We start from the raw sequence: 21,496 nt of genomic DNA on the forward strand, positions 1-21,496 counted from the left end.
GAACTCAGTTTCACTAGAGGTGAGAAAACGAAAGTCTTAAGTACCCTCCAGATGCCCCCAGGAGCAATAAGGAGGTGACAGTATCTGGAGGTGCCCACTAAACACTAGTAGCTGCAGACATCATGTAGTTTGTAGTCAAAACCAGTTCTCCACAATTCAGATGGGTAGAAACCAGTAGTCTCTTCATTCATTCAGTGGATCTACAGTGGGGAATAAAACAGCCCCAGCCTCAAGGACTTAGCAGTCAAGAGGGGAAGACATGTAGGGGCCCTCCCAGTTATCATAAATGTCACTGCATTTTAGAAAGCCAAATTGAAGCCTCCACAGCCCACTGGCCCTAGCCCTGTTGTCATGTCTCACGTGAAGACCGGTCTCTTGAGAATTCACATTCTGAGGCATATTATCACAAGGAGTAATGGCAAGGAGCTCTGACTTTCTCATCCCTACATTGCCATTAGGGCTTCATTAAGCTTATTTCTTCTTCCCAGAGCCCAGAGCAAAACCTCCACAGACTCTTATTCTGATGTGTTGACTTGTTTTCTAATCCTACTGTTTGTACAGCCACATCTAGCTGCAGACAATCTAGACAAAATCCATGATGAAAATGGAAACAACCTGTTACACATCGCTGCATCGCAGGGACACGCAGAATGTCTCCAGCACCTCACTTCTTTGATGGGGGAAGATTGCCTCAATGAGCGGAATACCGAGAAATTGACACCAGCAGGCCTGGCCATCAAGGTGACTGGTTGGGGGCTTGGCTCTCCTCAGCTAAAGTCAGTTTTCTGTGTTTTCAAATTCCTTGAAGCTAAAGTATTAGACGGGAGGGAAAGAAGAGTGATTTATCAAGCAAACAGTAATGAACGCATCACATGTCAGAGATTACCCATCTCCATCACTAGCTGCTTTGAGATTTTGAGACTGCGTTCCAATTTGTTGTCCAATAAGGTTAAGCTTCAAATCAGACAATAGAGAGGAAAATGATCCATTGCAGTGCTAAGGACTTGTGTAATTCATGGTGACTGCAATTTAAATTCTTCACCATACCTGGCTCTATCAGACACTGTGTCATTTTTTCCTAACGTGAGAATAATGAGCAAGACAAATGAGGAAAAGGTGTGTTTTCAGGGATGATAGCACTCGGGAATATTCAGATAATAAAATAGACTTTTAATGGATCAGATCTGAAGTTTAAATGTCTTCAGGTATCAAAAGTTGTTTAGAATATCAGTGTGGGTTTTGCATTTAGTTTTTGCATAGCACAATATGCTGTCAAAAACTACACAAATTAATGCCAACTAGGATGGAGTTAAAACTTACAAACATGGGCTTTTATAGTACTGCAGTGAGTGCTCTGTAAAATATAACAGATCATGAGAAGGTTAGCTATTAAACTAAAGTTACTTTTAAGATCTTTGGCAAATAAATGTAGAATTCAGTCACATTTATTAAAAAGCCAGAAGTGAAGTTCAAGGAAATATAATACATCTTGCACTTCTGCATATGTACTTTGCTTTCATAATAGTTGTGTCTTCTAAAAGTCAAATAATCATAATTTTTACAAATGGAATTATATTGATGTTGACTAGGGGAACTTGCTAGTTAAAGTAATCTACTTGTGAATTCACTATGAAACATGTTACATTTGAACAACAAACAATTGTTGTCCTACCTCTGATATATCTTTTATACAAATTTTGAATTTTTGTATCTTTAACTTGTTTATCATTCAGTAAAGTTTTATATATTTGCAAATGTGTTCAATTTTATTTATTTTTGCTCAGGGGGTGAATAATGACTTCAAAAACAGTATAAAAATAATTTTAATAAAATAAGAAATCTATAACCATAGTGGGTATAATTTTCCTTTGGCTGTGAACAATGCTATGTCAACTCAAGCACTCGACTACAACAGCCACCATAAAGAGATGAAAATTAAATGTGAAGTCAGGGTTTGTCTGGTTGAGTTTATCAGAATGTACTCAATCTATCTAGTACTTAGTTAGACACTGGAGATACATATTTAAATAAGGCATACTCTTGTTCTTATAGAGCTGGCAACCTGGTAGATAAGACAGGTGTGTCATCAGTAACACCAGTACAAGTTGGCAAATTTGAAATCTAGTCCTGTGACAAAGTTCTGTAAGAAAACAGGGGTTACATGTGATCATCAATGGGCATGTGTCAATGACAAATAAAATATTTTTGGAATCCCAGTGAATGTTGACATTTGCCTTGCTGCTTTATTGTTTATAAAAAATGTAATTTTCATTAGTTTTCATAACTAATGGTAGATTGTAGTTGGACAAAAGCCCATGTTTTTCTTAGTTTATGCACCCTCTTGCTAGTTTTGATGGATTTAAAAATCTCTGTGTAGAAAGATACATAGGAAACTTAATGGTTATTAAACCAATCCTCAGCATAAATACCTCCTACTGTATACATGTATTCAGTGTTCATTCATACCCAAGCTCCTGTAGTCAACATAGTATTGTTATCATATAAGATATGCATATATCATAAGCAGTCTGCAAAGTTAAACAACATTTTTTTTTGTTTTTATTTGAATAAAAGACAAATATCCAATTCATAGGACCCAAAAGCTGTTACTGATTTGGCGTCCAGGTTTCTCATTTTTACTTCTGGACAATGGATGTGCTCTTCCACTCCATTACTTAATCTAGAATTTGTAAAAGCAGTAAGAACAAATATTTTATAATAAGTGTCACCCCCACCCCCTTTAGAAATCAGTCCTGATGTATGTCCTGCCTCTCTCCATTCTGTGCATTTTGATAGACACTGATGAAGTTGAGAGAGCCCTGAGAGTCATCATTCTTCCATTTGGGGGCCTTATTTTTAACACCAGTACCCAGGTGTTTCACCCCACTACACACAGGTCTCAGAGCCCTGATGTCATTAAAGACAAACACACTTGGTACAAACAGGCTGAAGATTCTTGGATAGTATGACTTGGCTGACAGGGAGCAAAGTCAGAGATAAGGTATTATGTGAAAAGATTACCTGAGAAAGGGGATTTTAAAGTCATATCAGAACTTAAGAACATCTTTCCCCCACTCTTAAATTCCTTCAAGGGAACATAATATATTATGCCAGTTACATGCAAAATTTATTGAGTGCTTTTTGAAAGACCCAATAGTAGATATTTTGAGAGTTCAGGATATTATTGGATTCCTCTAGAGATGGTTAAGGAAAAAAGTGAAGAAGAATTTCATGTCTAATTCTTTTTTTTTATTGATTGTTCAAAACATTACAGAGCTCATGATATATATCTTTCATACATTAGACTCAATTGGGTTTTGAACTCCCATTTTTACCCCAAATACAGATTGCAGAATCACATCTGTTACATACTCACATTATTACATAATGGCATATTAGTGACTATTGTATTCTGCTACCTTTCCTATCCCCTACTATCCTCCCTCCACTCCCCTCCCCTCCCATCTTCCCTCTCTACCTCCTCTGCTGTTGTTCAATTTACATGAAAAAATGCTCAGCATCTCTAGCAATCAGAGAAATGCAAATCAAAACCACCCTAAGATACCATCTCACTCCAGTAAGATTGGCAGCCATTATGAAGTCAAACAACAATAAGTGTTGGCGGGGATGTGGGGAAAAGGGTACACTTGTACACTGCTGGTGGGACTGCAAAATGGTGAGGCCAATTTGGAAAGCAGTATGGAGATTCCTGGGAAAGCTGGGAATGGATCCACCATTTGACCCAGCTATCGCCCTTCTCAGACTATTCCCTGAGGACCTTAAAAGAGTGCACTATAGGGATATGGCCACATCAATGATTATAGCGGCACAATTCACAATAGCTAGACTGTGGAACCAACCTAGATGCCCTTCAATAGATGAATGGATAAAAAAAAATGTGGCATCTATACACAATGGAGTATTATGCAGCACTAAGAAATGACAAAATCATAGAATTTTCAGGGAAATGGATGGCATTAGAGCAGATTATGCTAAGTGAAGCTAGCCAAGCCCTAAAAAACAAGCCAAATGTCTTCTTTGATATAAAGAGAGCAACTAAGAACAGAACAGGAAGGAAGAGCATGAGGAAAAGACTAACAGTAAACAAAGACAAATGGGGGGAGAGAAAGGGAGAGAGAAGGGAAAGCATATGGAAATGGTAGGAGACCTTCAATGATACACAAAATTATAAGAGGTTATGAGGGGCAAGGGGGAGGGGGGTAAAGTGTCTAATTCTAAAGCAATCTTGTTTTCTAAAATGGGACTAATAAGAAATTATTTTAGTAGCTAAAAAGACCTGGAATAAAATGACCTTAATTGCCTAGTTATTCTTCTCTTCAGTCATTCTGATGAAGCCCAAAAGCACAGTGTTGGTCTGGTGATAAGATGACTTCAAACACATAACCTTACTGACTTCTTTTTAACACACTGAGCAACCCCAGACCCAGAGAATTTGATAGGCAAAAATCTCTTGCTAGAATTAGATAATGTTTTGGTTCATTTGTTTCTTTTCTCGGTATTTATATTTATTGCAAGTGATACTGGTTTCAAACTCATAGTGGTGATATAATAATTTCTTCTGCCTTCTTAGCAGTGTTTTATTTATTTTAAATGTTGATTCCTTGAAAAATTAGACCTAATAATCACCAAAAATAACACTCTACCCAATGACAACAGAATACGCATTCTTGTCAAGTGTACATGGAATTTTCTAAGATAAATCCTGTGTTAAGATAGAAAACAAATTTCAGTAAATTTTTAAGTATTGAAATACAAAGTTGTGCTCTCCAATCACTGTAGAATCTAATTAGAAATCAATACCCAATGGAAATCTGGATATCCATACATGTAAAGAATTAATATACTCTAAAATAATTAATAGGTCAGAGAAGTAACCATAAAGGAAATTAGAAACTATATAAAATGAAAATACAACACTTACAGGATGCAGCTAAAGCTGTATTTAAAGGGAAATTTGTAAAAGATGCAGGAAAGGGAAAGAGATCTCAAAGCAATAGCCTAATCATACACCTTGGGGAAATTAGAAAAAGTAGAGCAAACTTAATCCAAAGCAAGCAGAAGAAAGGAAATAATAAAAATTAGAGTGGAAACAAATGTGAGCAGAGAGAGAGAAAGAGAGAGAAAGAAATTACTAAAACTTTGCCTCACATTTCTGTGTGCTATATAAATACCAATTTATTTGAACCATTTTTCTTGTATCAAATGAATAGAATTCCCATCCCTTTCTTTATTCAGAGGGAATGAAACAAAATATATAGTAGGTTTGTTTGTTCAATTCTGATAGAAACATTGGACATACTTACATTTAAGGGAAGTCTGTAATGACGGGATTATTACACACCAAATTGTGGGTGGAGTGAATGGAGGGAGTCTATTGGAAAGTGCCGTCTCCTGGGGTCAGCAACAGCCAGAGCACACTTACCACTCCAAAGCCTGGAGGGGCTGGGGAAGGAATGGTTGCAAGAACCTTAACTAGAGAGGATTAATCAGAAAGGACTGGCCAGCTTTTGATCTTGGATGCATCAAAGTAATCTTAGTACTGTCAGTTAATCCATTAGTAGGAGGAAGGGCTCATCTGGCCAGTTGGAAACCCTCTAGATGGAAGCCAGGAGCAGAGGATAGCTGAAACTTACTCTGCTTTCCTGATCTCCATCAGCCAAACCCAACCTCCCAGAGCAAGAAGGAGCACAGAGAAGGGGAACAGTAGCACACACCTAATCATGAAAATACAGGCATGTGTCACTTAATGATAAAAATATGGTCTGAGAAGTGAGTTGTTAGGCAATCTTGTACTTGTACAAAAATCAGAGGGTGTACTTAACAAACACAGAGGGCATAGGTCAAAGTGGCCTTCTAATGTAATTAAGATATGGTGTTTTGATAGTAATCTCTATTTTAGTAAGTAGAAGGAGTACACTCTAAGGATGAAAGTATAATAAAACATAAACCAGTAACAGTTGTTTATTGTTGTTTATCAAGTATATAATGCACGTAATTGTAGGTGCTATATTTTTCAGCTCCATTGTAATTTTAGGGGACTATAGTAGTACACACAAGTTGACAGACGCATCATAATGTAGCACATGACTATATCTCAAAAAGAGGGAACAGAATTTGCATGCAAATAGACGGGAAATGCTGACTGAAATTCTATTATCCAAATAAGAAAGGATAAAGAATGAGCAGATCACCTCTTCTATCTAGCTTTTAGAATAGACTTTTCACCTTGAGAAAATAAGTATTAGGATTCTAAAATAAAAAGACAATAATCCTATTATACTTAACATAAATGCTACCCTCTTTGAATCCTTCCCTGGCTCTATGCCCACAGTAACTCCTTTTCTGTGTTCCACGCTGTGCAAACTAGGAAGCTGATTAAATGTCTCATTTGTCTGCAGAGTTACCATCAGAGTCCAAGGGAGCGTTCTAATAGTAGAAGGTAAAAGTTTTCTGTGCTTAGGAAGCCTGCATGCTTTATCTCATTTAATCCCCACAGTGATGTTAGGGAGGTAGTTACTATTAACCCTCTTTCACAGATGAATCCATTGCTTATTACAGAGATAAAGTAACTTGCCCAACATCTTATAACTAAGTGACAGGTTAGGGATTTAAATCCAATCCAGAGTCTGTGTGGGTCTTAATTATTAGAATATGCCTATCACACTATAAGTAGTCCTGAAAATCCTCAACAAATATATGCAGACTATATTTTTTCACATTTTTATTGATACATTATAATTCCATATAACAGCAGGATTCATTGTTACATATTCATACATGCACAGAATATAAAAACCTAATTGGCCAATGTCATTCCAAAATATTGCCCCTTTCCCTTCCCTCTTCCCTCCTTCTAGTCCCTTTCCTCTACTCCATTTTTCACCCTTTGATTTTCATGAGATGATTTTCATGAGATCCCACAACCATTCTTATTCTTTTTCCTCTATATGAACTGTGTTGTAATTGTTTAAATGTTTTGTTAATTTTCTGAAATTCTCACAGTACCTGAGAATAAAACCCAATAATGGTTTCAAGATAGGAGAGAAATGTAAATTCTAAAAAAAGATGATAATAATATCTGGCTTCATAAAACCCCTTATAAAGACTCCAAGAAAATTACATTCTTCTTTTTCTTTTTTTTTTTTTTTTTTGCCTACTTCTACTTTCCTGTTCTTCTTGATCCTAAGAATCATTTTGTTTTCCTAAAAAATGTGCCAAGTTGTGGCTGTTTGACCTTGTGTGTTGGTAGTTTTATCATTTACCAATGAAAAACTGAATCTTTTATAAGAGTATTTTCCTTTTTAAAATTTTAACATTTGACCAATTAAGATATTTACCTGGTATATGTATGTGCGTGTGTGTATGTGTGTGTGTGTGTGTGTTTTGATAGTAAACTCTATTTTTAGTAAGTAGAAGGAGTACACTCTAAAGATGAAAGTATAATAATACATAAACCATTAACAGTTACTTATTGTTATTATTATCAAATATATAATGAACATAATTGTAGGTGCTATACTTTTTCAGCTCCTTTGTAATTTAATTTGTTCTTTTTAATTTAATTTGTTCTTATTAGTTATGCATGATAGTAGAATGTATTTTGACATATTATACATATATGGAATGTAACTTATCTTCTGGTTATACATGATATAGGATTGCATTGGTCATATAATCATATATATATATGATATATATATATATATATCATATATATAATAGTAATGTCTGATTCATTCTACTATCTTTCCTATTTCCATTCCTCTTCCCTTCCCTTCCCTTCATTCCCTTTTGTCTAATCCAAAAATACTTGTATTCTTCCCCAATTCACCCCTTATTGTGAGCTAGCATCCACAAATCAGAGAAAATATTCAGCCTTTGTTTTTTTTTTGGGGGGGGGGGAGGTTGGCTTATTTCACTCAGCATAATATTCTCCAGTTCCATCCATTTACTGGAAAATGATATAATTTTATTCTTTTTTATGTTTGAGTAATATTCCATGTGTATACATTTTCTTTATACATTCATCTGTTGAATGGCAGTTGGGTTGGTTCCATAGTTTAACCAATGTGAATTGAACTGTTAACATTGATGTGGCTGTGTCACTGTAATATGCTGATTTTAAGTCCTTTGGGTATTAACTGAGGAGGGGGATAACTGGGTCAAATGATGGTTCCATTCCAAATTTTCTAAGGAAAACTGCTTTCCATAGTGGTTGCACCAATTTTCAGTCCCCACCAGCAATGTATGAGTGTACCTTTTTTCCCACACATTCAGCCAACCTTTATTGTAGCTTGTATTCTCTTTTTTTTTGTATTTATTCTAATTTGTTATACATGATGGCAGAATGCAATTCATTTCATATTACACATATAGAGCACAAGTTTTCAATTCACTGATTGTACACAAAGTATTTTCACACCATTTCTGTCTTCCTACATGTCTAACTTATTCCACCATCATTTCTACCCCCGTGCCCAGTCCCTTCCCCTCCCTCCTCTTTGCCCTATCTAAAGTTCCTCCATTCCTCCCATGCTCCCCCTCCATTGCCATTATGAGTCAGCATCGTCATATCCAAGAAAACATTCTGCCTTTGGTTTTGTGGGATTGGCTAACTTCACTTAGCATTATATTCTCTAGCTCTATCCATTTACCTGCAAATGCCATGATTTTATTTTCTTTTAATGCTGAGAAATGTTCCATTGTGTATATATACCAAAAGTTTCCCTATCCATTCATCTACTGAAGGGCATCTGGGTTGGTTCCACAGTTAGCTATTGTGAATTGTGCTGCTATAAACATTGATATGGCTGTGTCCCTATAGTACACAGTTTTTCAGTCCTTTGGTTATAAACTAAGGAGTGGGATGGCTAGGTCAAATGGTGGTTCCATTACCAGTTTTCTAAGGAATCTCCATATTGCTTTCCATATTGGCTGCACCAATTTGCAGTCCTACCAGCAATGTATGAATGTGCCTTTTTCCCCACATCCTTGCCAATTGTTGTTGCTTGTATTCTTGATAATTGCCATTCTGACTGAAGTGAGATGAAATCTCAGTATAGTTTTAATTTGCTTTCTCTGACTGCTAGAGTTGAACAATTTTTATATATTTGTTGACTATTCATATTTCTTCTGTGAAGTGTCTATTCAGTTTCTTTGCCCATTTATTGATAAAGTTTTTTTTTTGGTGTTAAGATTTTTGAGTTCTTTATATATTCTGGAGATTAGTGCTCTATTTGAGGTGCAGGTGGCAAAGTTTTCTTGCATTCTGTAGGCTCTCTCTTCTCATCTTAATTGTTTCCTCTGCTGTGAAGAAGCTTTTTAGTTCAATTCCATCCTATTTGTCAATTCTTCATTTTATTTCTTGCACTTTAAATATGGATTGTTAATTTTTCATTAACAGATACAATACTATTTTATTGGGGTGTTAGAAAATAGTTGCTCTAGCTTACAAACTTTAATAATAACAGATAACTGACATTGTTTGTTGGCTTGTATATGAAACAACTGGAATGCTCAAGCATTCCCAATGATAGTGTAGTCAACCAGTTTGGAAACCAGTCTGACAGTTTTTCATAAAGTCAAATACACACCAACACATGATCCAGAAATTCCAGTCATAAACTGGAAATTACCCTATGTAGACTAAGTAAATTCCATATTTACCTATCAGAATGAAAGGACATATTCACACAAAAAAATATTTATAGCAACTCTATTTATAATATCCCCTAAATGGAAACAATCCAAATATTCTCAATAGGTTACTGTATAAACAAAATGTGATCTAGTGAGACAATGGACTACTTTCAGCAATAAAAAAAGGAGTAAACTACTGATAAAAAGTAGCAGCTTAGATGAATCTCAGAAGTACTAAGCAGAGTGAAAGAAGTCGATTGTGAAAGAAGTGGATCATGAAAGAGTGCAGAGATATTTTTAAAACCTGAATTACTTTGACTTTCTTCCTTTTAAATCTAGAATGGTCAGTTGGAGTGTGTACGCTGGATGGTGAGTGAAACAGAAGCTATTGCCGAACTGAGTTGTTCCAAGGATTTTCCAAGCCTTATTCATTATGCAGGCTGCTATGGTCAGGTATGGAGTTTTTAAGTTATCTTCCCTTTATGCACCATATAATTGACTTATTTTCTTTTTATTTGTTCATCAAAATCCAAACATAAAGTATTCAAAATATATTCATTGATTTTTAAGCAATGATAGTAATTGTAGCATTTTTTTAATGAAAAAATAAAAACTTTTAAACAACCTGTTAACCCAAGAATAGGATATTGGATAAATAATAAAGCTATATTCATATGATGGAATTTTCATATGAAATTTCCTCTCGTGTGTATAACTAATTATGTAACATTAATTAAAATGTATGATACAGAATTGTTCCCGTAATTTGGTGCCAACTTTGAAATTTGAAGAGACAGAAAGAGAAATAGAAAGTAAAACCAGAAAAAAAAAACCTATTGTACAACATATTTGTAGTCATTATTGCAGAGATAGAACTATAAGTGGCTCTTTTTTTGTTCAGTATTTTCAGATTTTTATAATAAATACATTTAACATTTACCAAAAGTTAAAATGCTATACTTTATTAAACCCACATTTGGAAGGAAAATCTTTGTAAGACATTAATCAAGGAAGTCTGCTCAAGTAAAGATGAGCACACTAACTAGTTACAACTAATTTCTATGTTAGGAAATCCCAGCATGAGTAATTGATATACCCAGATCAGAATCCAGTATATAGAGTGAAAAATTTTTTAAAAACCTATCTTTCCTTAAGGGAGATGAGTATAAATTATCTTGTAACAACATTGGAACCACAAAATACCAATTTCAGTCTTAAAAATAATAAAGTCAGCAACTGCATTAAAATAGATTCAATCACATTTGCGGCAAAGAAAATCGCCTCTCATGCATATAACTATATCCCTTTGACTTCATAAACTTTCCCAGTGGCAGTAAATTGTGGTATCGTCAATAAGAGATTATGATTTTTCAAATATAACAGTCCCAAATTCAAAAAATAGATTGAAGAATATTGTCACAGTCTTTTTTTTTTAACAGAAGGGGGTGATTGAACCCAGAGCCTTGCGTATGCTAGGCAAGTACTCCACCACTGAGCTATGCCTCAGCCTGTTTTTCATTTTATTTTGAGACATGGTTTTGCTAAGTTGCCCAGGCTGGTATTGAACTTTGAATCTTCCTGTTTCAGCCTCCTGAGTAGCTGGGATTGCAGGTGTGCGCCATTGAGCCTGACCAGTCTTTCATTAGTTGGAGTCATGCTAGCTGATAGTTTTGTTATTTTTTTTAACTGATCATTTATTTTGTACCTTAGTAACTTCAATTAATATAGATACAAATGTATTTCAAACAATATAAATAAACTGTATGTATATAATTATATGTGCAGAGGCATACACACACATAATGTTTCCTATGTGTGCCAGGCTCTATACTATTGGGTTTTGTATAGATTATCTGGTTCTTAAAACAACTCTATGAGATGTTTTTAACCCCATTGTATAGATGAGGGGACTGAAGAAAGAAAGTTGAATGACTTACACATGGTCTAATGGCTAGAAAGAGAAAAGACTAGAGTTCTGCTCTGGTCCTCAGACTCCAGGGCCAGTTTCTATTTGTCCCCATCTGTGTAGAAAATTGGTACAGGTTGTAACAGTGGCATTGATACAACTGAAGAAGACTTTTTTACATTTTGTCTAACAATAAATACACTGATATACAGAGTACTTCATTGCTCATTGAAGTGAGCAACTGTGCAAATTTATGAAATGGAGAAAGGATCAGGAAGAACATTTAAGACATGTAAAAGCCACTGTCTTTGAAATGTTGCAATTACTCAGTTTTCTTCGTGCATTTTACTGGCTAGTCCCCATCCACAATGTCCTAAAAACAACCAATAGTGATTGATAGGCATTTGCTTAGGTGGCCCTATTTTGCTTAAAATGGCAAAAGGAAGAATAGAAATTTTAAATGCTCAGGAGGATTGATCACTGTTAATTTTTATAAATCACTTTCAGTATGAAACAGAATTTTATTAAATTGTGTGGGTAATTGTTTCATGTTCCTGAATCCATTTGCCTATAAAGCCTAACAGGGACTTTTAGATATCTGTGGCAGAGTTTACCAGAGTCAAGGAGAAAAGGATAGAGTTGTTCTGAGCCTCTCAGTGAATCTCAGATTCAGCATTCTTCATCTTGGGAAATGTTGCTTATATATACCAGTTTCTTTATTCACAGCAGGTTCCTCATAATTTTGAATCTGTTGGGATACCACAAAAGAAAGGGGCCTGTCTGAGACTGGCTGGGTAAAGTGTAGCTGAAGTAGAGGAAACTATGGAAGTTACTGACTTGTTGGAAGAGCTGTGTCGTTTGCTGTACTTTATTACCAATCTTTAGATTATTTCAAGCTGATAAGCATTTTTTTATTGACCTTAAGTAGAACTTTGAGGGTTGGGGGGGCAGCCGGGCAGCACCCTTGGGAGAACATTCCTGCCCAAGTGGAAAATGTAAAAGCCCTTTAGATCTGTGAATTCTGCCCAGCCGTCCTACGTCTGCCACAGCCACTTATGTAACAGATAACCTGCAGAGAGACGCCTGAACTTGGAACCATGACAAGGCTAATATTTTCACAAGGAAGACTGTTATTGAACAGTTTTCTAATGAATTCAACACATGCAAGTTTTTCTACATCAAGCAGGCACTTGAGTGTGTTCTGATTTTGTTTCTTCAGTAAATACCTCTGTTAAAGATAGCACCAAGGAAAATTCCTCTCTCCATTTATTTTAGTTGCCCTCTGCCCCTCATATAGATTCTTAAAGAATGGGCTCCATTCGACTCCCAATTTGTGTCCTTTTTCTTGTAAAAATTACCTTTAAAGACTTCAGTACCACAGGGTAGCCAGCAGTTTTTAGTGGCCTCCCAGAGTGATAGATCTTTAGGTGATAGGAATTGATTTTCCTCTTCTTGACACTTGAAGTCTCAGAGGGTACAATTATTTCATTGCCTGATGGTGCCTAGCGGAACATGCCACAGGGAGCACAAAGGTGAAAGCCTGGGGAGACTGGGGGAACAAGCAGGTGTCCTTAGCCAGGCCTGCCTTGCCATCCCAGAAGAGGGATGTTGCTGCCAAAACAATTGAGTCACAACCATGTAGATTTGAAGCTCCTATTCAAAGCCCGTGTAAGTTGGGCTCTTTTATTCAAACGTGAAGGTTGCATCCAGGCTCTTCCAGCAGAGATTCCCACCTGCAGCTGCTTAGGGCATCAGCCTGTTCTGCATTGGTCACTGGCTCTCTGTGCCTTTCAACATCAAGCTTGTAATTCCTTGTTTCTGAATCATTTACATGCCATTTGGTCAGGACGTCCTTCTAAAAAAATTGCATCCCAACATCGAGCATTTACCAAGAGCACCTTTGCCTGTGCTGTACTTATTCTCCATTTTAAAGGTTTGCCCTGACACAGATACTTTCAAAGAGCACTTTCTGAAAAGGAAAAGGCTCAGCAATTCCTATGAATGGCCGTACTTGAGCAGCAGTAGACCTGCCCGCAAGAGGGATGCTCCTGCAGGCTCTGTTCTTCTTGTTTCTCCCCAACTGACTTTAGAAAGGAGACTGTTCCCTTGACATTATTATTCCATTGTCTTTATTGTTTCACTGTCATGGTGCAGAAATAAGTAAACAACCTGAAAGTGCTGCCTACATTTTCAGATGAGAGAAAAATAGAAAAATCTTTGATTAGCATTGGCATCCATCTGCTCTGCAAATACTGATCTCAAAAAAATTCAACTGAGCCAGAACTCCACAGCCCACAGTCTGACAGGCAGTTAACAGTGATTTCTTTGACCCATGGGCCTGAAAAAGAGAGAATGTCCTTTAGATTTAAGGGCAGTGGAGGAATGAGTAGTTGTGCATGTTTGTGTTCATAGATAGAAAGCAGAGTCAAGAAAAGCACTGGTCCCTAACTCAAGCTGTCTGTGTTTAAATCCTAGTCACCAGTTACTAGCTGAATGGCCGTAGAAACATTCATTTACAGAAAATAAAGGAAAGAAGAAAAGGTCTCCCTGGACCTCACTTTCCTCATCCACTCCATATGGATAAATAGATGCTTCCTTATAACGTTGTTCAAAAGACTGAGTGAAAAACAAACATACTTCCCAATACAATGAAGGCACTAGATAAATATTGACAGTTGTGACTGTTATAATTTGTTATTTTATTACTATCAGTATTATTTATTTACTTATTTCATCATAGCTAAAGAAATAAGAGAAACTTGCCAAAGAATTATTTGGGCCTCAACCCATTTAATCCATTTTTGCATGCACCTTCCCCCCCACAGTTTACCATCTCCAGATTCTACATTTACTTCAATAAATGACATTATGAAATTATGGCTGGCCATTTTTCCCCTACATTTTAACTTCTCAAAAACTGGAATGAATCTTAAAATCAATGGCATGGTAGATTTGATGAACTATGGCTGCAAACAAAGCTGACTCTTTTCAGAACTTATGATTGCGCCACAAACTATTGAGATTTTATTGATACCAGCAATAAAACTGTGACATACTTTCAATTAAATTTTTTATTAGACTTTATCCAGAAAGTCTCATAAATTACATGTATTAATTGCCTCTTTAAACAACTTGCATTGCCTTTGGGAACACATAAAATACAATACTATATCAGGTTACCAAAAGATCAGAAAATCCCTAGAAAAGGAAATTGGTACATGAAGGAAGTTTTTAGTCAGTAGATGCAAGTTGAACAGAGAGATGCATGTGTAGGTGCAGGGATGAAAATCACTCTGTGAAATGGAAATAATGCAGAGGGCCTTTTCATCTATGTGACAGCATTGGATGCTCTCTGAAAGTAATATAGGGAAATGAAAATCAAAGTTATATTGTTTATTTAACTTCTCCCCCCTATGGACACAAACAGAGAAAGAAAGGGGGGAGATGTGTTAAAGGGCTAAGGGGAGGTAGACACAATTGTCTATAGATAAAATACACATGTGCTTTAATAAGGAGAAAGTGGCCATATGTATTTTGACCTTCTCATGAGATATTGTTTAAATTGTGCATCTCCACAGGTATGTTCCCTAGAACCCAAGCAGAATTTCTCTGATTTTACCAAAACTACAGATGCTAGCCACCTCTATGTCTGTCTCAGAAATCCTAAATGTGAGTGGTTAAAAGACCAGGCATATAATCAGCTAATATCTTTTAGTAGTACTTCTCTGTGTGGTATAATGGGAAGGATTTTTATTTTTGTACACTGGCTAAACCAATTGCCTATCTTCTTTGGAAAGTAAATTGTCCTATAAAAACACCAAACTAAATTGGAGTTGCTGGGCAAACACCTGACTTGTTCTGAACAATCAAGAATTGTTCTTCCTTTACGTAAGTCTTGAATTAGGTAAACTCTCTAATTGTCATTGTAAGAAAATAAGGGAGTTTATTATAACTATACAGACTTATCATGGCTTGAAGAGCTCTCTGGAGCCAGGGCAGCTGTGTCTGGCTCACATGGACCTCGTGTGTCTCATTCTCCATGGTAACCAGGCTTCTGCAAAGAGCCCTAGATTCACCCCAGATTTCCACAACAGGAAAATTCCTAGTCTTATGAAATGCTGTATTCCACTGCCTACACCCACCCACTGCTAAAAGTCAGAATACTGTGATTTTAGTAAATGATGCTTTGGGCAGGTGGACTATCCAAATATAGTATCCACAATACTATATAATTGGGTCTGAAAAAAATAAGAAAATTTGCATGAAAAGAAGGGACAGATTATACATTGCTAAATACCTTAAACTCCTTTGCACTAAATAATGAGCTGCTAGAAATCAGAGTACACAAAAATGTCCTCTCCCTCAGTTTTCTAATTTATAAAGTAAGACTGTTTGAACTGGATGATTCCCTGAAATTTCTTTCAATCTATAGTTTTAGGAATCCATGATCTAATATTATGGAGCAAACCAAGTTACTGTGGCTTAAAAATGACCCACCGAAGAGGCTTGTTTTGCATATGGTGGGGCCATCTTTTTTTACCAGTGAGGATACAGCAGGCCACCCTCCTCATGCAGTATCCATATGTCTTAGCCATTGACTTTAGAATGGTTGGTTATGCCTTTTATCCTAAAGTACTTCTACTCATTGAGGTTCTTATTCATTTGTTTATTTGTTTCATGGTACCAGGGATTGAACCCAGTAGTACTCAACCACTGTGCTACATCCTAATCCCTTTTATTTTTATTTTGAGACAGGGCCTTACCAAGTCATCTAGGTTGGCCTCAAACTTGCAATCCTGGTTCACTGATTTTTTTTAAAGTTAAAATTACATAGTACAATCATCTGTTTCCAAGTAAAAGTAATGCAGTATTTTTTTCCTACCCAGTTAGGAAAGGTAAAGGAAGTGGTTTTACCTCATGCATGGGGAAAAATTACCTGTTCTGGACCAAAATGTCAGCTCCAACTTTCTCCAGGTTTGCATAGATAATATGTGAGCATATCAAAATATAAGCATATCAGAATATCCTTATCCAAACTCTATATATAATTCCCTACCTTCACCTTAGGGCTCTGCTCCTTCTTGGGGGATCCTTAAGGGTTTCACTTTCTACAGGGTCTGTCTGCTTTTGCAGCTAACACTCACCCTGCTTCCCCAGGTGCATTCTTGGAAGGCTGTAAGCAGTGATTACATTTTTCTCATCTTGTTCTTTAGGACTCTTTACTCCCTACTTGCTCATTTGGAAAAAGTGTGGTGCAAATGTTCAGTCTGTCCCTGATGTCTCAGATACCTTCATAAACAGCACCCTGTCCCCCAGCATAAGGGGTGAAACATTAAAGGAACTGGCTGTTTTTGTCCAACATTCTTTTAGCAGATTAGTTGGCATGTTTGGAAGATAAAGGCAAATTTAATCCAGGAAAGTATAAAAGTTCATGACCACTCTGAGCAAATAACTGGAAAAAAAAATCCTTTAAAAGGCTAAGAAGAAAGAAGTTCAAGGCTATTTCAAACACATGATCATCTTTTTAAATGTCAAATTCCACCCACTAAACTTCATGCTGTTGTTTTTACCACTCTCATATTTTTTTAACTTTATATTTAATTTTTCTATTTTAAAACAGTGAAACCCCATCCCCCTGCTTTCTCTGAAGGCCAAGCATAACACAAAAATACCACAAAACACTCGGTGGGTAAAATGCAAACAGATGGTGACGAAACAGACTGATTGCTCTACGATTTTGCCTTTGAAAGGTTTATGTTCAGAGCTTTTGGTCCCCTTCCTTTAACATGAAAGAAGAAAAAAACTTTGCCTTTAAAACACCACCAACAAGCGGTTTCTGGTTGTATTTCAGTGGGGTTATCTTGACAATTTAAGGTGTTATCTCTTTTTGTAAGTCTGTTGATTTGCCAGAGGTATGGGATTAGGAGGCACAGTGTAAGAATTATAAATTTAAAAGTAAAAGCTAGCTATCTCAGTAGTCCAAGGTTTTATGAATGTGCCTGAAACCCACAAGCAGTTTAACACAATAGCCAAAACATGGTCTTGAGAGCCTTGGAACCAAAAGACCTGATTCTAGTTCCAGCCTTGGATCTGTCTAGCTGTGTGACTTTGAGGAAGTTCTTCAACTTTCTGTGAATTGTTCTCCCATCGGTAGAATAAGTAAATAAAACCAGAGCATTTCCAAGGTAACTTCCTGCTCTTAGAATTCCCTTTGTGTTCCTCTGTCGTTCATTTTTGTAAGAGATTTGGGGATTTTTCAGTTTGTACTGAATGGGAATTTTCTTTTGATACAGGTGAGTTTCCTTTACATACTCTTCACCAGTTAGAGTCTTGGTTTCCTCTGTCTTCACATGTGGCTTCTCTGCATGATATTCCAGTGATTCCTAGTGTTCTTGTGTTGACAGGAGAAGATTCTGTTGTGGCTTCTTCAGTTCATGCAAGAACAAGGCATCTCGTTGGATGAAGTGGACCAGGATGGCAACAGTGCTGTTCACGTCGCCTCACAGCACGGCTACCTCGGGTGCATCCAGGTATGCAGCGCTGCTGCTCTGCAGACAAGAAGGAGCTATCAAATAATTTTTTTAAAAAAAATTGAGATTTTGCTCATTGGGAGAATGCCTGGATTAGTTCACCTTTGTTTTATGATGGAAATAAAGAATTATAATATTACCGATTTTTATTTCTAAAAATCCACACACATGTAGGCACAAATAGCCCTAAGAGTTTCTCCTAGAGTATCAAAGGGTGTTGAAAGGGACTTGTACTGCTCTCTCAATAATCCAAAGTAACATTATTATAAAGCCTTAATGCTGACTAAATAAAAAAATATATCCATGTTTTTGGACTCCTAACTAAACCTGAGCCTCTTTGAATGCATTTGAGAAGTTTAGCCTTACTTTAGAGAAAGGGGGAAAACACAGCACATTCTTGCTAGACTACTGCTCCTCCCTACTATGAAGAATCCTTCTAATATATTTCTGGAAAATCTGTCCTATTTTCCACATACCTGGGGAGGAGAGATGCACTAATGAGGAAAACAGAAGTCCATTTGAGAGACTAAAAAATCCTCGGTCTTGTAGGGCTTTTCCCCTTGTTCTGATCCTCTTGGACCTTAGGCAGGGCCTCGGTCGGCTAACCATTCCACCCAGAGGCCTCAAGCAGCCTCATGCTTTGAGCTCAGCATCCCTTCCAAATGTTCTCGTGTTCAATGTGTGAGATGATGTTAAAATACTGAGGAGCAGAGCCACAGGAGAGGGGAGGGAGGCTCTTCTGCCTGCTCCAGCCCACATGAGGAGCCCTCCAGGAGCATGGGTTTCTGCAGGAAGAGGCAATGGTATCTCATCATGCCACAGAATACAGAGCTGCCCAAAGCTGAGTCACTTTCCACATGGCACTGAGAGCCATTCAGGTCCCAGAAGGTGGGGGGAGAATGCATGTGAAAACCAGATAGAACTTTCCACCTGGAAAATGTTGAAGGCCCTCAGGGACAGAAGAAAGAGAGAGGGTGACCTAAGGAGGAGGAGGAACAGGTGAGCGAGGAGCAGCAGTATAGGGACAGCAAAGACTTTGGCAGACAAAGTTGAAGTTTAGGTTTGACCTGAAATTTTATTTTTGACAATAAATTATAGTTACCAGGATCAGGCCAATCAGACCATTCTTATCATTGAAAATGCCTGAACATTTGTGGATTTTTTTCTCCCCCACATCTCAGGGAAAGGGAAATTGACAACACATGGTTGAAAGCCATGACTGGAGAAAGTATTTGCACCTCAGCGATTTCATATAGTTCAAAATGTGATGTGCTTGTAACATGTAACATATTTTCCACCTCTACAAAGCAGCACTCCTTTTGGATTATGTATGCATTATTTCCTTTATTGCAAACCCTGTGTATTCATTTATTCAACAGGTACTTGTTGATGCCCTACTGTGTGCAGGTTAGGCTGTATTTGAAATAGAAAAGTAAGCAGTGAGAACCATTTACTCAGGAAAGTAGAGAGGACTCAGGAAATAATAGGAGACTACACAGAAAAACTTTGAATATAAAAAGGGGATTAATAATAAAAACAAAGCAGAAATCCAGCAGAAAGCTTACTATATTTTGTACTCACATGAAACTGCTCTTTGAAGAACTGACTTGATAGGAAATAGAACATTTTCCCATTATTGTTGGCAAAACACACATCTTCTAATTAAAGGCACCAGACACCAGTTTATAAAAGGAGTGGTAAGAAACTGGAAAGTATATAAAGGAAAGAAATTTAAATTCTTCCCAACATCTGCAAAAAGATTAAAGGAGTAACATTATTTTTTGTGGCAAAAAAGATAGTTGAATGAACACTGAAAATCATATATTTCCCTTTCACAAGATACTCTAATGTTAAATAGTCTTGGAATAAACTTTTTATCAGCTTGTACTAATAACTGAAAGCCAAAGACATCCAGCTGCTATCACTAATTCTATGTAAGATGCTAGTTTGTTTGTTTTTTTGATAGGGGGAAGGGGTTCTGGAGATTGAACTCAGGGACACTCAACCACTGAGCCACATCCCCAGTCCTGTTTTGTATTTTATTTAGAGACAGGGTCTCACTGAGTTGCTTAGCGCCTCGATTTTGCTGAGGCTGGCTTTGAACTCCCGATCTTCCTGCCTCAACCTCCCGAGCCGCTGGAATTACAGGTGTGGGCCTATTTTTTTTTTTTTTTTAACACGTGAAGGGAGGCTATCAGTCCTTCCAGAGCGTTCATCACTCCACTTAACACAAATGATGTTTTTGGCGCTAGATACAATGGATGTGGAAACTTGGATAACCTTGGTCTGTCCGCTGGGTGTGAGATTTAAAAGAAAACGAGACTGAGAGCGAGCAAGGGACCTTATGCAGTGAGGAGGGGACTGAGGAAGGAAAACAGTGGAAAGAAAACTGCAGAGGTCAGAGTCCAGGGGAGTAATAATAGTGTGTGTTTATACTCAGTCTCCTGGAGAGCTCGATGCTGACAGGGTCTCTGGGACACCCCTGTGAGGAAGGTGGCAATGGCTTTATAGCGATTTGACCTTTCATGGTGAGTGATCATAAACCAAAAGGAAAAAGAAGCTCCTTAATGCTCTTTGAGATTTAAGTAGCCTAAGAATTTAAATAGATGTATTGTGTGTGGGGAAAAAAACATTACTACCAAAATAAATCTAGAGGTTTGAAATCCCACCATGAACTATCAAAGAATATATCAGATTGTGGTGGTTAATTAATATTGATGTGACAGCTTTTTTGTGTGGAGTCTAATGGCATCACAGTATAAATAGAAACTAAATAAAATTTTTATGCTTTTAAAGTATTGATTTCTGCCACAGTGCATCGAATCTCCTCCTCTACTCTTGATACCTTGACCAGATTCCATAGCTTTAGGCTTGCCTTTGACTATTAAAATTTACTTCAAACCAGCTTAAAACCTCAATCTTATTTCTGATTCAAAGCATTTTCCCAGCCCCACCCCCAGCCAGTTTAAGGATGTAGGATGAGGAGTGAGGCTTGATCTGCTTTTAACACACCGCTTTAGCTCCTGCTCCCCTCTGTCTTCCAGGCTGCAGTATCAAAAACAAAGAGAAGGTATGGAGAGAAAAAAATCCAAGTGTCTCTTTGCTTAACTAGGAAAGGGCATGTCCTCCCTGAAAGTTGTCACTGCTTCTTTGGCTGTGATCACTGACATGCTCTATGACAACCCTCAGATGACATCTGTCTGATGGGTGCTGTGGTGGGGTCTTCCCCACCAGTACCTGACATAGGAGTCCTGGCCCCCCACTTTGCCTCATCTTCTCCTATAAATTTCTTCAATCTATGGGGCAATCTACTGTCAAGTGCTTCTGGAGAACCCTCTCCTTTTGTGTGTAAGTGGGGGATGCCGAAAGCAAGTTCCCACCAAGCTCCCTTCTACAAAGT

The 21,496-nt window shown here is 37.2% G+C and overlaps 1 protein-coding gene across 2 annotated transcripts in view; it reads left to right on the forward strand.

Annotated features, from left to right (window-relative positions):
* SNCAIP (synuclein alpha interacting protein) overlaps window positions 1-21,496 on the forward strand; it is a 73,664-nt gene that overhangs the window by 33,061 nt on the left and 19,107 nt on the right. For both annotated transcript variants that reach the window (XM_081293597.1, XM_081293596.1), the window contains exons 4-6: window positions 562-741; window positions 10,000-10,113; window positions 17,971-18,096. In XM_081293597.1, coding sequence (XP_081149723.1) covers window positions 562-741; window positions 10,000-10,113; window positions 17,971-18,096 — 420 coding nt within the window. The remainder of the gene's footprint in view (window positions 1-561; window positions 742-9,999; window positions 10,114-17,970; window positions 18,097-21,496) is intronic.

This window comes from Spermophilus citellus (genome assembly GCF_964194105.1).
Source record: "Spermophilus citellus genome assembly, chromosome: 1".
NCBI lineage: Eukaryota > Metazoa > Chordata > Mammalia > Rodentia > Sciuridae > Spermophilus > Spermophilus citellus.